Here is a 16675-nt window from a genome sequence, read left to right as displayed (position 1 = left end):
CTAGTCTTCTGACTACTCAAATCGCTTTTACACGGCAGGTCACACCTACACATTCACACACTGATGGTAGAGGTTGCTGAGTAAAGTATCCATCAGAAGTAACTAATCCCATTCATACACATTCATACTCCGCCGACAAAGCAGCGGGAGCATGTTGGGGTTAAGTGTCATGCTCAAGGACACATCGCCGCAACATCTTTGAAAAAACACTTTAGAAAAAGCAAAGATATATAAATATATATGTTCATACTGCAGCAATTAAACTCTAACTTCATGTTGTTGGTTAGAGGCTTAAATGCGGTTATGATGTACTGGTGAATTCCAAGTTTGCAAAAATACATACCCATTGGAAATCTAAAAAACTGTTTATAAACCACCACCTCATAATGCTAATAGATAAGATATTATAAAGAGCTCTGGAAGGAAATGTGACCATATTCCTTTAAAGACTCATTAGTTGCAATTAGACAACAGCTAATGTTAGCATTTAACCACTTCTCATCTAATATTACAGTTTGATGGAAATATTCATGACCAGAACGTAAAGCACCAACAGTCTGCCTTTAACTCTGTAAACAGAAGCAGCAGAGCAACAGAGGGACTCGTCCACAGAGACACAAGGAGAACAACATGGCCGACTGTCTGCTTTAGAACAGCTGCAGTACCAACTCACCACCCAGGTATCTGGTCATCTTTTCACATCCACATATCACCAGTACACTGCTCCTTCCCCAGGGATCTTTCAAATACACTTCTCTCTTCTCTCAGTGTTTCCTTCATGTTGGAGATCTTAAGATTTATCAAGAGTTTGAAACTTTACATTTCTGTGAGGAGTTTTTAGTTGGTTGTGACACAGACTGAAATTAAAACTGATGCCTCTTTATAGCCAACAAAAGAAAACTAGACCATCAGTGACAAGGTTGAGTTATACGGAAAACAGCATTTGTTTACATTTCTACAACAAAGATTCACACTGAGTGATATGATGGACTCCCAATGAAAGGAAACACTTCTTAAAGGACCAATATGTAAGATATCTCCTGAATAAAATGATAAAATCATCATCAGACATTAAGAAAACATGGTATGTTGAAGTGCTGGCTTCTCTGACAACAATGCAGCAGCCAGTATGTCCTCCTTCTAACTTTAGATTCTGGTCCTGAATGCTCTGGATTTGTTTGGACCAGAGAAGGTAGGCGGTTTTAAGGCACCCCCACACGGCTGTTTTGGACGCCCCTCGGTTTGCCAGATATGAGAGCAGTTATCAGGTCAAACCAACAGGTGTTGCAGCGATGGAAGTGAGCAAGAGAACTGGTTCAGATAGAAGTGATTGTACCCGACCTAAAAAGCCTCTGCATGTTATATAAACACTGAAGCTTCAGTGTCCACCATGTAAGCATTTCTCCTTTAAACATGTACAGGACACAATCAGCAATGACATTGGAGGTACCACTTTGTCCACAGATGGCACCAAAATCGATGCAAACCACGGGTTCCTCACAGGAGATTTAACAATTTACTCTCACAGTCTAAAGAAATACAGATAAAATGGCTTCTAAACCTTAACTTGCCCAAAAATAGGTAGGATGCTTCATTTGGTAAACACAAATCTGCTGTAAGTCACGGATGTTTTTATGCCATAGACTCCACAAAATTTAAATCCACTTTTGAGAATTAAAGCATCACATGTGTTGTGTTTGCTTTGCTGGAAGATACATTTAATTATACTTAGGTATTACTTTTAGTAGAGTGGTTGTTGGGGAAAGGTGTTAAATGTTCCTTGTGTTGTGCACTTTTCAGTCCTGCCTCTAGAGAGCTTAATAGCTCCACTGTTTTTGTCTCCAGGAGCTCCAGTATGCATTGAGGCAGAGTACTTCCATGTCTGCTGAACAATCGCTCCCTGAAACCAACAGCAGAGGTCCTGCCACAAAGGAAGCTGCCAACCCATGGATCCAAGGGCGAAAAACCCTAGACAGGCCTGAGGTAACTCCAGAATTAGGCCTGCACCATATGTGAAAAGTATGCAATAACCCAATGACATTGTTCTGTATTGCAAACAGGATGTGAAGTGTGATAAATACACAAACATAAAGCATGCATATTATATATGCTTAATCTATCAGCTGTTCTCAATGTTCTGAACGAAGTGATACCCTCCTCTGTACCATAATCAGAGATAATAAAAGAGGCATTACAGAAGACGTATCAGCGGAGGCAGCTGAGGAGCGCAGCGCTGTGTGTGCAGGCATGTCTGACAGTGTGCAGCTCCCGCTGTGCCGTGCTTGAGACTGGGACACTAATATTATGCTGTCAATATGAATGTACAAAGACGTGATGACGGCTGAGTTTAGTTATAGCACTTTTGCAAAAAAAAGCTGTGTGGAAGGGCTATAGTGAAGTGAGTTGCAGCATGTGGCGAAAAAGCATTTGTTAACATTTACCACAAGAAAGATTCACAGTGAGTGATACAATTGACTGTTAAAGAGAGAAAACAACTTCTTACACATGTACAGACTTTGTAGACTTCAGACTTTATTGTCCCCGACGAGAAATTCTTTTCCACAGCACCGTTACTGTCCAAACAGACAAGTCCCACCAAAAAACATTCATACACAGAAAACAGAGTATAACACAAACAGAGATAGACAAAAAGTCAAGAGTTCTTACTCTGGCCTGTTCAGCGAGGCCTTTTGTTCAGGGCCTCTATAACCGCAGGGATCAGGCTCCTCCCGAGGCGAGCCTTTCTGCACCTCATTGCTCTGTACCTCCATCCTGAGGGGAGTGGGGCGAGGTGAGTGTTCAGTGGGTGTGTGATGTCTTGTTCTATTGAGGTTGCAATATGTGTGATGGCCCTGTTATTGAGTTCTGTTGGGTGTGGGGAGACTGATTATTCTGGCAGCTGTGGTTGTGATGCGTGTGAGTTTGGCCTTGTTTTTTACAGACAACATGTTAAATAAGCAGGTGGAACAGTACAGTAAGATGGGCTGGATCATGCTCTGATATAGCAGCAGGAGGAGATGGGGGGCAACATAGAGTCCTTTCAGTTTGCGGATGGCTGACAGTCTTTGATTGCTCTTTTTTTGAATGTCACTGGTGTGCTGTTCAAAACTGAGTTGGTTGCCTAGTGTTACTCCAAGGTATTTAAAACGGTTTACTATTTCCACTGCTTGGGTATTGATGAGAAGTGGGTGCTGAGGTGAGGGGGGACTGATTATTAATTCTTTTGTCTTAGGGACATTGAGATGAAGATGGTTATTCTCACACCACTGAGTGAAGTTTGTGATAGTGTTGTGGTAGTCCTGGACAGAGTTGTTGTCGGTGAGCATGGCAATGTTGGCTGTGTCGTCTGAGTATTTGAGGAATGTGGTGGTGGGTGATGGGCTGGTGCAGTTGTTGGTGTAGAGTGTGTACAGGAATGGGCTCAATACACATCCTTGTGGTGCTCCAGTGTTGGTGGTTAGTGCAGGTGATAAGGTTGTGCCCACTCGCACAGCTTGCAGCCTGTCACTGAGGAAGTTGTGAATGAGGTGGATCAGGCGGGAGGGGGTGTTGAGCTGGTGTAGTTTCTGGATCATCAGATGCCTTTGGATGGTGTTGAAAGCACTGCTGAAGTCCACGAAGAGGATTCTGATAAAGTGACCTGGGGATCCTAGATGCTAAAGGGGGAGGTGCAGCAGGCAGGCCACAACGTCCTCTGTGCCCCTCTTTGCCTTGTATGCAAATTGGAGGGGGTCCAGCTGTGGGGCAACAACTGTCAGAATGGTGTTCAGTAGTAGTTTCTCCAGGCACTTCATTATAATGAAGGTGAGAGCAACAGGGCGATAGTGGTTGAGTTTAGTGGGCCGGGGTTTTTTCACAGAAGAGTGAAAAGAGTACTGGTGAGAGTTTGTGGGCACAAACAGCAAAGAGATTAGAGGTGTCCACAGAGGGCACCAAAAGCGAAGTAAACTAAAGGTTCCTCACAGGAGCTTTAAAAATGAACTGTTTCCTCTTACAGACAGTGATGTTTTAATGCTATAGAAAATGTCAATTTACCAGATAATTTCCAAGTGCTGCCAATACAGCCTTTGTGACATTTTCCATGGCATAAATTATAAATCAGCATTGATATATGATATACAGCTTTGTCCACACAGGTCTCCAAAATCGAGACAGTCCAAAATATCCAAATTATTATTTCAACACAATCAAGAAAATGTATTTCTTTTATTTCAATACATTTCTAGCGAGCTCTGTGATGTCACATGTTTCTCCCACACCTGTAAGTCTAACACCTTAAAACGATGTTACTCTCCTGCTGCAGCCCCTCTCAGGTTTATCCAGGTCTCTGTTGTCGTCGGAGGAGTCACTGCGGTCATTAAAGGAGCTGTGGGAGAAACTGGACCAAGGACTGAGCCCATCGATTTTCTCTGAAGGTATCCACACCAGAATAATAACTTCTTTTGATAATGAGTTTCTCTCCTATTGCTTTAGTCAATATTCCATTTGGGTTTTTTCATTTGCCTGAAATCACAGAGAGACGTTTTGTTTCCTTGTAGCTCCTGTTTGAATTTTTAAATGTAGTTTTAAATGTGTATGAAGCCTCTGGGTTTAATAAGTGAAACCGTAAAAGCACCCTTAACCTTCATTCTTTCTGATGGCAAGCAGTGGGTGACTCCACTGGTTGCCAACAAGCAGAAACCTCTGGTGTTGTAATATGAAGACACCGAGTAAAGTACAAGAAGCTCCTTGAGTGTCACCTTGAGGCTGGTTCAAAAATCCCCCAAGGGCCACATACACACCTTTTAAAAAAAAAAAAAAAAATCCTGACAGTAGAAAAAAAAAATTCAGCGCGGTTTAGTAAAGGAATTTGGTCAAGCTATCCCTTTTCTTGATCAGCACACATTGTACAGAGGATGAATTATTTTATAAGTCATCCCTTTTGGTTTTATGAAGGATAAGGGTTATTCATAATAAATGGTATCTAATAATAAAAGAGGCTTAAGACCTGCCTTAGCTCCAGCTGTTTGCCAATTAAGTTGACCAAAAGTTAGTTTGAGAAAGCATTTTTTTATGTGGCCATCTCCACCGAAAATATGCTTAAAAAAACCAATGGGTGACGTCACAGAGACTATGTCCATGTTTTATACAGTCCATGGTTGTAAAAGGTAATCTAATTGTATGTAAGCATTTGAGAAAAAAGACCTTACTCCCCAGTTAAAAAGGTTTTTTACCTCTGTTTTACCTTTTTTCTTTTAGTTTAGTCTTCAGTGGAGCCTGTTGTTCATTTTGGAGTATATGAGCACTGTTTGAGTACATTAAATAAGAAAAGAGGGGATGCTTTAGGCTATGACTGACTTACAAATGATATTTTGCTTCAATCAATCATTATTTGTAGAGCGCCAATTAATAACAAGTGTTATCTCGAGATTCTTTATAAAACAGCATATGGGATTATATGCAGGAAGGATTTTTCCTTTGTATTCCTCTCGTTCCTGTTGTCCACACTTCCTGTCCGCTGAGGTGGAGGTGGGAGCAGGCCATGCATGAATGAGGACGGAGGTGGTTGTGGGGGACGACACAGTCCGATGGTGGTGGCTTGATGTCAGGTGTTGGTTGGGACGGCCATGCTAGATTCCATAGCAGTGATAACTGTTTTTAAAGTAAGTACATTTTTGTTGCTAATAAGCAAGCATTCTGATAGCACTACTTTTGTGCTTTTTGTGCACCCCTAGCACTGTACTGCGTATGCCACGGGCTGGCCCTGGGTACAGCAGGTCACAGAAAACACACAACCTCTACAACCTCTCCTCACTGTATGAACAGCACTGCAATAGTTGGATCACTGATTGATCAACAAACATTGTTGCCCAATTTGTAGATATTGTAACTGTTGGCTCTCCAGGGAGCAGTTTCTCAACCAGAGCAGCTATCAGATCAGTCTGAGACGCAGTGATCAGCATCATGCCATCATGTCATATTTGTGAAACCAAGCAACATGGCACACATGAACTGAAGTGACTGTTGGCCATTTCAAATACTAATCAGCTGTAAGAGTTCAGATTAGAAAAGGTTTCCCTTATTTCATTGAAAAAATACCGTAGAGCTGCAACATGCAAACAGAGCAAGAAGAAATGTTTAAAAAGATCTTATTTTTGAACTTCATTTGCATCAAAATAAACTTTAATGGGGTCTTTTCACACATGCACAAACATTTTCTGGATGAGCTGCATGTGTGAACGTGAAAGAAAGCATTTTAAACCCCAGGCTTTTTCCTGCCAACCCCCTCTATAAATTCTTCTTTTATTTCTTTTTAATGTTGTCCGAGTGAAGTTGAGGCGAGCTGATGTGTGAACACAGCAATAGAGTCAACAAAATTCACCTCGAGCAAGCCGATAATGATGTTTATATCACGCATCAGTGCGTGATCAGTGCGACCTTTGTGCATGTAATGAAGCTGCTTCATTTTTTTTCCGCTTGTTTGTTGATGCGATCTATGAATAAGGTGATATAAAGGCCAAAATAGGTCTTTATATTGTCGGTCTCTGTGGCTTCATCTGCCGTCTTTGATTTCCGCAGCGCCTTTTACATCATGTTCTCCTTCCAACAGGGAGAACTTCACGCTGTCAGGGACATGTGTGAAGAAGCCTGGCAGAAAACAGGCTGAAATGTTCATGTGTGAAAACAGCTTATATGACATGAAACAATAGCTTCTTATGCTGCTTTTTTTAAAGTGTATGTAAGTAAGTGCATCACTTAACTAGAAAATATATATTTTGATGTTTAAGTTTTAAAATTGAAACTTACCTTAAGAGCCTTAATTTCCCTCCAACTTCATTAAAAACAGTTTACAAAGACATTTCTGGTACCTTAAATACTTATTGTCACATCCTCAACATGATCTTCATCTTTACGGCTCAACTCTCAGAACAAATGTTTCTAAACTATTTTGCCTTATTCCTTTAGGCCATAGCACCAGGAATTCCCTGCTAGAACTTTATTTGCATCTTAGAGAAGACCACATACTTTAGTCGGACCCTGAAGCCCTAAATATCAGCCCTGACTTGTCAAGAGTTGCAGAGGGGGTTCATTTATAGCTTAAAGCAAAGAGATTACATAAGAAATGGACGTAGCCTCTTGGATCTTAAGTAATGCTTATGAAAGTGAATCTGAGCCGGCTGAAGGGAAAAAAATTATAAAAAAGATTTTACTAATTCAAGCAATACGTGTTGAAGTAGATTCCCCACATATTAAAGTGTCGCAATGAAAGACAATAAACCCAAAAGATCTTTGCCAAGTAAGTATGTTTTCATGTCAAACAAGAAGTGGGACCTAATTGCAGATCTTAAGCAAAAATATGTTTGAAAACAAAAAGGCCAAAGACAAAAAAACAAAAGCTTACTTTTACACATGTCAAAACAAAGTCCATCAAAAAAAATATACAAGGAGAGAAATGTGGCTACAATTGTCAAAATAAAACTGTAAATCACAAGTAAGCAACAAAACAAGAATTAAATCAACTAAATAAGATCAACTATCGACATGTGCAAAATTGAGGAATTGTCGAAAAGAATTGTGGATAAACAGACTGGGGACTCCCAATGAAGTTTTGTATGAGTTATGCCAAAGCAGCAATCTCAGATTTGAAAATTTAGGTCCATGTGGAAGTCCTCGAGTGTCCAACTCGGACTGTCTGTGAAAGCTGAGGAATCCCCATAAGGTCCTGAATTAAAATGTCCATTTTTACAGCAGAAAGAAACATGTTTACAGCCTGGAATAAAAAGACAATGGTATCAATAGCTTTTTTTGTGCACACTGTATTGTGAGCTTTCACATTACCCATCTGTTTTAATTGTATTATGCATAAAAGTTATGCATATATTTGCATAATTAGGGGTGTGGCTGAGTTGACTGAAAGTCGGATACATATCTGTTTGCCGGGCAGCATAAGGCCCGGCTCAAGTCCAAATCTTTGTTCCTAGATCTATCCATTCAGTTTGAGATGACATTTGCAATATTGCAACAAACATTGTTGGGCTTCAAAACACTTTTTCAGAAACCAATGGGTGACATCACTGAGACTTTGTCCATGTTTTATACAGTTTGTTGTTATGGTATTTATTAACTAGGATATATGTATATAATAGACTGTGTATACGAAATACATGTTGCAACCTTGATGCCAACTGATGGTTTGTTGACAGTTTTGAAGCAACAAGTTCTGCATGTTTTATTTTTTATTTTGTAAGTGACCAAAAAGGGCGGAGCTGAAGAAGAGGTTTCTATGGTAGTACTGGCTTGTATAGCAAGCTGCATTTGTAATTCCAGGTAACTTTGATATTAATTGGTATGCTGGTAACAAAACTAAATTTACTTATCTTTAAAATGAACGCTGCCATGGAAGCAAAATGTCAACACAAGGTTGCCAAGCAGCTGTTTATTTCTGCTGTCTACACAGAATATAAAGAATCCCTTTCATGCATCCTGAAACACCTGAGGTCGTCATACGAGTGCAGGCTTGTGTGAACATGGATTTCATATGTATTTAAGAAATCTGAATTTCATCAACCAGTGGACAAAGTCTAATGTTAAAGGTACAGCAGGTCAACAACACACAACCTCTCCTCACTGTATGAACAGCACTGCAATAGTTGGATCACTGATTGATCAACAAATGTTGTTGCCCAATTTGTAGATATTGTAACTGTTGGCTCTCCAGGGAGCAGTTTCTCAACCAGAGCAGCTATCAGATCAGTCTGAGACGCAGTGATCAGCATCATGCCATCATGTCATATTTGTGAAACCAGACAACATGGCACACTTGAACTGAAATGACTGTTGGCCATTTCAAATACTAATCAGCTGTAAGAGGTCAGATTAGAAATGGTTTCCCTTATTTCATTGAAAAAAAAAAAGAAATACTGTAGAGCTGCAACATGCAAACAGAGCAAGAAGAAATGTTTAAAAAGATCTTATTTTTTAACTTCATTTGCATCAAAATAAACTTTAATGGGGTCTTTTCACACATGCACAAACATTTTCTGGATGAGCTGCATGTGTGAACGTGAAAGAAATCATTTTTAACCCCAGGCTTTTTCCTGCCAAACCCCTCTATAAATTCTTCTTTTATTTCTTTTTAATGTTGTCCGAGTGAAGTTGGGGCGAGCTGATGTGTGAACACAGCAATAGAGTCAACAAAATTCACCTCGAGCACCTTTGTGCACGTAATGAAGCTGCTTCATACTCTTTTCTGCTTCCTAGGATGTTCCTTTCCGTTTGATCTTATAAATAAGCATTTCAGCAACAAGGCAATAAAGAGTGCTTCACACAAGACATCAAAATGACAAAGGGAAATAAATGTTAAAATAGAACATTTAAAAAGCACTAAAACAGGCAATTAATCATTTCAGAGAAGATTCATCAACAACACATGAAAATATGTTATAATAAATCATTACCATTAAAACAGAAGCTAAAATATAAAAGATAGTAATAGTTACAGTGCAGAGTTCAAGTTTGAAATCGTATTAAAATAAATTATTATTATTATTATTATATTGTTTAATGAAAGGCAAACAGGTGAGAGTTTCAGCAGACCTGCAGTTTTCTGGGAGTTTGCTCCAGATATAAGGAGCATAGAAACTGAAAGCTGCTTCTCTGTGTTTGGTTCTGACTCTAGGGACGGAGAGCAGACCTGTACAAGACGACCTGAGAGGTGTGGATGGTTCATAGTTTATCAGAAGGTCACTCATGTCAGCAGCAGTATTTTAAAACCTATTCTCTGACAGACTGGGAGCCAGTGTAAAGACCTCAGAACTGGACTGATGTGATCCATTTTCTTGGTCTTGTTGAGGACTCTAGCAGCAGCGTTCTGAATCAGCTGCAGTTGTCTGACTGATGTTTAGAAATATGGTGATATAAAGGCAAAAAACTGTCTTCATAGTGTCGCCCTCTGTGGCTTCATCTGCCATCTTTGATTTCTGCAGCATCTTTTTTTACACCATGTCCTCCTTTTCCAGCAGTGAAAACTTCACGCTGTGAGGGACCATTTTGTGAGTAAAGTCAGTTTTGTGAGTTACAAGAGGTGAAGTGATGGTCTTGATTAACTTTGTAAAGGATATATATATATATTCTAGACTGTGTATAAGAAATACATGTTGCAACCATGAAGCCAACTGTTGGTTTGTTGACAGTTTTTAAGCGTCAAGTTCAGCATGTTGTTGTTTTTTTGGTAGTGATCAAAAAGGGTGGAGTTGGAGAGAAACAAGGGATTTCTAGTCAGTGATAGAACTAGCTTGTATAGGAAGGGACATTTTTAATTCAAGGTTAACATGATATTAATTGGTATGCTAGCAACAAAACAAAATGTACTTATCTTTAAAATGAACGCTGCAATGGAAACAAAATGTCAATCACAAAGTTGCCAAAACAGCATACCCTTCTGTTGTTATATTTTAGTCATGGGACAATGGGACGTGATGTTAAATGGGACCATAATTAACAAAACAAAGACATCGTTCTGTAGTGATAAAGACTTAAAACTAGCAAATTGGACCATCTAGAAAAATATTTACTGAAATGATACATCAACTGATTCGCCCCCTGCTGGCCATTAGAAAGGGTGCAGGTTAAGAGAACTAGATAGTATTCTTTACCTCATTGGTCCAATCAGATTTGACTCATTTTGGATACAACAGCAAATATGTTATAAGATGTTGCAGCTGTTAAAATCAGACGTATCTTGTCCACACGTGAAGGTGAGCTGAGCAGGACGGAGGTGGCTGAGTCTGGAGGAGCTGAAGTCCAGATGATGACGCAGGGTGTCAGCGTTCCTATCCACAACCACCCACTAACTGAAGGCAAGCAAGGGAGGAATCCCTCGACAACTCAATCAAAAACTAACAAAACCCGACAAAGACCTGGAGCCCCTGGAGGCATCAGCAAGATCAGAAATTACAATCTGAAAGACTGACACACACATAACATGTCATCATCAGAATGCTGTTCATGAGGAGTGCCTTTGAGACAGAGACTACAGGCTCATAAAAACTTTTTGAAGTGTGAGAAACTGATTATGTCACAGTGATATCATCAGATTGATCTCATCTACATGTTTATAACAGACAGTCTGCTTTTATCGAACAGAAAAAAACTAATTTAAGATTTCTACAACAACTCGTCTGTAGTCACATTCTGATCGGCATCGGGAAATAAAATGTGCAGAGATTATTTAACCACATTTCGGAGTTAAATAAGATACAGCTCTGGAGAAAGTGAAGACGCTGCTCCAACGTTTCATTAAAACAGCATCTCTACGTGTACTGCACTGATCAGGTAATCAGAAATGTTGTATACAATAAAACAAAAATGTTCATTTTACTCAAACACCAATCTCGGAACCCATCAGCAACCATCATCTAACATCCACCTAAACAGCGCCTGTTTCTCGGACGGATAGAAAGGCCTATACTTCTTTTTTTGAAACAGCCCCTTCTGTTATCTGTTCAATGTTTTTACCATTCATTTAGTGATACCACATCTTCATGTCCGCTCATTCACTGTTAACTCTCAACTTTTAACTATGCAATAAATACAGAAAATAAATTCATTTTCTTTCTTTTTTAAATCAGTTACCAATAATCACCACTATTGACACCTCTGCATTGACAGAAGCCAAACATATGTTCAAGAAATGCATTATGCATATTTATTTATTTTAATAAAATGCCATTCTCTCATTATAAAATATCTCAAAAATGTGTTTTCTTTGCATACTAACTCTCCTCATGTGGAGATAAGGCTGCAGAGAACAAGCCTTCTGTAATTTTGCACATGCACAAGCTATAATAAACTTCCATAAAACAAACTTGTCTTCTGACCTCATCTGACCTCGTTTTCTATTGAGCCTGTATATGATTGTTACGCCTACATGTCTGTAGTGTTTCTCTGGAGATGGCCGGGTTACTGTGTGTCTTTGAACGTTACAGGCCCTGCTGACCCAAGTTATGTACCATAGTAACCCTGAGGAGTCAGACGAGCTTTCCGGTCTACGTCATCACCTCAGCCCCGCCTGTTAATCACCCTATCTCCTAACAGCGCCCTCTCCTTTGCTGTGATTGGATGGAGCCTCACACCCACGCCCTGTGATTGGATAGTTTACGTGTCATCTAGAGGAAGTGTGTGAGCACCATAGGTGAGTACCCACGTGTGCCGATGCCGGTCTATGCGTTTAAGTCTAATGTAAAGTTATGTAATGTTGACATGTTGGTACTAGTCAGAAGAAGACAGAAGGATGTTTCAGAGTTGATGTTTATGCCGGAGGCCCGAGATGATCAAATAAATATACTAAATAAATGACAAAACAATACAATTATTGTGTGTACATTATCAGTTTTGGATTTGATAGCCTACATAAATATATAGGCAATTGTTAGAAAAAATAAAATAAAAAAGAATAACGAACCACCCTGTTATATTGTACTTTAATAATATTTTAAATTATGACAAGTGCAGCCTATTACAGCTGTTTTTTTTTAATCTAATTATTTGTACTTGTTGGCTTTATTAGAAACAGAAACCAGTACTTTAGAAGACATCAATATTATGCACTCTACTAAGTGAGCACACAGGGGTATCCTAGTTTAAACAACATTTTAAACTTTAACTTTGCTTATAGTACAATTAGAGTGGATAGATACAATTTAGTTTGCACACGTATGCCTATCACGGATATACCAGTATGATCAAATGTTTTGTTTTCACATGTGCTATGCTTGGTATTTAAAAATAGTATTTTTTTTTAACATATGATGCAAGAATCAGCAGTGCAAGCCCCTACAGGTCTCACAATGAGAGTATATTGTTTTTAAAGTGAAAGGAATAAATATAAATATAGCCAGATTATATAGATAAATGCAAACATGTATAACTTACCCTCACTTTTCATACACTCATAGGCTATATTTATATGTAGGCTATATATCTATTCTAAAAAAAAATCATTTACGACATGGTGCATGAATTAATATGGCTATAACAAAATATATATTTAACGTAGAAGAAATTAAATAGGCTACTTATATTTCTCTGGAAATTTTGAAAACGTCTTGAATTTATTTATCAAGGATGGGTCTTTTTCTCATTTGCATAGGCATATGATAATTACCTACATAAAGTTATTAAGCACTAACTTTATTGTCCAGGTAGACTATGCGTACACCTACATGGGTGTTTATGAAAACGCTTTCACATAGCTCTTAGTGTACACATAATTACACTTTGTGTAAGATAAAGTATGGCTACACAACTTTAAACATTACACTAAGGTACGAGCCGCAGGTTTAAATATGAAAAGTAATAAAGACAGCATTGATAACGTCTGCTGTGTTTTCTGTGATGCAGCTCTCTCTCTCTCTCTCTCTCTCTCTCTCTGCAGCACAGTGGACCTCCCTGCATGCACCTTGCGGAAGTGTTAGAAAACTGTAAACATCGTATTTCTAGGAGCAAATCTGTGATGAAAAAGTGTCCTCCTTGTTTTTCCTGTAAACTCGATGAAAGACGCTGTTATATTAGCATGCGACCTGCAAACAGTGCGGCATCATAGTATTTTAAGGGTAGACGCAAAAGATCCCAAGTGTCTAAATTGGAAAGTGTCTTGCTTTTGCATTGTCCTGACTCCTGCGAGGTGTCTGATTCTCGGCAGGCGAATAAAACAGGAGAGGAGGAGAATCATTTGAACTCCAGTAACCTCGTCTACGGTTTTTTTTGTCTTCCTCTACCGCCGTTCAACGAATTACTCCATCAGTGGCTGGATCGGAGAGCCCTGCCTCTTTTCTCATTGGACTGCACGGCCCAGCCAAGCTGTCAGCCCATGTGGCGTGGCCAGGCAGAATGTGAGACATTTAAATTCATGAGAGAAAGCGATTTAAAGAAGCACGGAGGCTAACGTAAGCCTTTCTACGGAGTAAGGGGGCAGGGACGGAGACATTTTTTTACAGTAACAGGAACACCCGACACAAGATAAGATAGGCTAACGGGAACAAGCCGGTGGTGAATACATGCCAAACGAGTGGAAACCTTTCACCGATTGGTTCAACATCGTCATTTTTAACGGGACGCCCAACCGGTAAGTTCACTAACGGGGTTTTTAGTCGAGTCGTGCATTATAACTTTGTGTCTGCTTCCTCATGCTGGAGACCAAATGTTCAGAGGTTTTAACTAAACAAAGGACGTCAAAATGTAAATATAAATCATGTAGATAAACTCAAAGCGGCGTGCTCTGTGACGGGACAGAAATAAATCAACCTCAAAATGAAAGTCAGTAGTTTTGGTAGCACTTTCACCTGATATTAGACTACTCGTATTCTGGTGCTTCATCAGCTTAAACATGCCTGATGAAAGTAAAAAAAAAGAGTTTAATCAGCCGGTATTATCTCTATCAAAGACAGACCTGCAGCATCATCAGTGTAGGAGATTTCCAAAACGCATAACATTATGTTTGGATTACTTAAGCAATGACTACATCTTTGGACTCAGCATTGTCTTCAGGTCATGGAGCAGAGCATCCCAGCTGAGCAGAGGGGTGGTCTGATAAAGAGTCTGCATGTTGTTTCATCAACATGTTAAGCTCCTCTTGTCCAGATTTGGCATTAAGCAGCGTCAAGTTTTAAATTGTGTCTTGAAGGACAACAAAAAAACAGAAAAGACCACCTGTCTGTAATTTTCTACAATAGCCAATATCCTTTGTGGGCCTAATTTAATTTCACTGTCCTGCTCTTATACAATAACATGATGTGTTTTTTGCTTTTTATTGTCTACTTAAATCAAGTGATTACGGCATAATTAGGACATTTCTCCTCCAAATAAGTATCAGTCAGGTGCTACACTATGGCTCATGAATATACCTGCTATGCGTGCCTCAGAAAGCCATTGTCAAAAACAGGCTCATCCTGCTATGTATTGCTGGAGGTGTGTTCGTTTCTGTGGATTATAGAGTAAACAACATGCCAGTGCCGGTCGCTCATTCGAATAATACTGATGATGTCATAACATCAGATGCTGCTCTGGTTCTCTGGCATGTAGTCACAGGAGTGAGACACACAGCGATGATAAGCCATGATTAGAGGATGGGCTTTTAGCCCAGCGTGAGGACTTGCTGGTCACCGAGTTCACAAGCCTCCCCGAACCTTTACAAACGGAGAGACTGGCGAATGAATGGCTCATTGATGCTCCACATCCACATTGTGGGTTCCCAGATTCCTCAGCTGATTCGTGGTGTAGTTTCCAGTTGGGGCATGGCTGCTGGATGGAAATGAAAACCAAATTAAGGTTGTCAAAAATGTCCAATATACTGGCAACGTGTTGGTACTTAATTCAGAGTGTATTTGTTCTATTAAGAGAGTGCAGGAGTTTGCTCGTAATTTTTGGCAATTCAAAACAAGAAAATAGACAATGTTTGTCTCAGACTTATTGTTGTTGCCGTGGTATCAAAACAGGTATTGGTTGACTTTTACTATGACTGTTTAAAGTGAGTTTAACTTTCTACAACACCATTAAAGTTCCCAACAGCGTGTTGTTTTATAATTATGTTTTCTTCAAAAAGCTGACAGCTTAGTTTTTATTTAATGCTAAATCATGATCTCACAGGGTGCTGTTTTTTCCAGGTAGTAAAAAAGAATAAAATGTTTGCCTAAAGCTTGTGAAGATAGCTAGTAGGCTAATTTAGCCAAACATGACTAAAACAAAAACATTGTTTATACTCCCCAACAGAACAGAATTGCTCTTCCTTACCAGCTGGAAGTGTTCACAATCATTTTGAAAATGAATTTGTAGAGAGAACTGCATTTGGGGAAAAAAAATAGTTTAAAAAAAAAAAATGTATTCAATTTCAGAATGTTAAATACAGTTTAGAAAATTAATGAATTCAATTTCAAATCATTTTTTAGATTCTGTTTTCAAAATACAAATGATTTGATTTAAATTTAAAATACTTAATAACAGTGTTTCCCACAGAATAACACGATACCTTGGTGGTGGAGTTCTCTCTCTCTCTCTCTCTCTCTCTCTCTCTCTCTCTCTCTGCTGATGTGATTCTGCACTCGTGGTCTTGCTGAGTCGAGAGGGCCGACTTTGTTAAACAGGAGTTTTGTTATGTTGCACGGAGCTGTGAGGTCCTCGCACGTGTCTGCACTCTCTGGTGCGTTCTCTCTCCCTCGCTCTCGCTCTCTCGTACATGCAGCCATTGCATGAATATATTCAAAATAAAAATAAAACAGGTCGGAAATATACTTGGGCGGCCCGCCCAGGTATCAGCTATGTGTGGGGAAATACTGATTTAAATGAGCTACATGTAACTCTGACATGTAGCGTTTAAAATGGATACTACAGTCCAAATTTAAAACATTGAAGAGAGCGGTCCTCACGCCGCCCTCCTCCCTCGAGTCAATGCGGTAATGTCAGTGATGTCACCTATTGGTTTTGGAAGAGAAACCAACAATGGCAGTCCCATATTAGAAATGCTATCTCAACCTAACTTTCAAAATATCTAGAAACAGACAGAGAGGTAAGGCTGAGGCGGGCCTTAACGGGATACTTCACCCGTTGAAACATGAATCTGTATTGACATTGGGTCATATATGTAGTAGAAATGTGAAATACATTTTGAAGTTGGTGCCTTCTTGACCGAGAAAAAGCAGAA

General features: G+C 39.4%; 2 protein-coding genes across 4 annotated transcripts in view; both read left to right on the top strand.

The window, feature by feature from the left end:
• Nucleotides 1-11849, top strand: part of ccdc57 (coiled-coil domain containing 57) — a 37061-nt gene extending 25212 nt beyond the window's left edge. For all 3 annotated transcript variants that reach the window (XM_065949516.1, XM_065949515.1, XM_020640268.3), the window contains exons 17-20: nt 580-680; nt 1846-1983; nt 4304-4415; nt 10737-11849. In XM_065949516.1, the coding sequence (XP_065805588.1) occupies nt 580-680; nt 1846-1983; nt 4304-4415; nt 10737-10951 (566 nt within the window). In that variant the 3' untranslated portion in view covers nt 10952-11849. The remainder of the gene's footprint in view (nt 1-579; nt 681-1845; nt 1984-4303; nt 4416-10736) is intronic.
• Nucleotides 11850-13887: 2038 nt separating this feature from the next.
• Nucleotides 13888-16675, top strand: part of fasn (fatty acid synthase) — a 38732-nt gene continuing 35944 nt past the window's right edge. Inside the window, exon 1 of the mRNA XM_020638842.3 lies at nt 13888-14104. The gene's annotated coding sequence lies outside the window, so the exon portion shown is untranslated. The remainder of the gene's footprint in view (nt 14105-16675) is intronic.

Source organism: Labrus bergylta, chromosome 21, assembly GCF_963930695.1.
Source record: "Labrus bergylta chromosome 21, fLabBer1.1, whole genome shotgun sequence".
Lineage (NCBI taxonomy): Eukaryota > Metazoa > Chordata > Actinopteri > Labriformes > Labridae > Labrus > Labrus bergylta.
The sequence above is the reverse complement of the archived record's forward strand: the minus strand, read 5'-3'. Positions and strand labels throughout refer to the sequence as shown.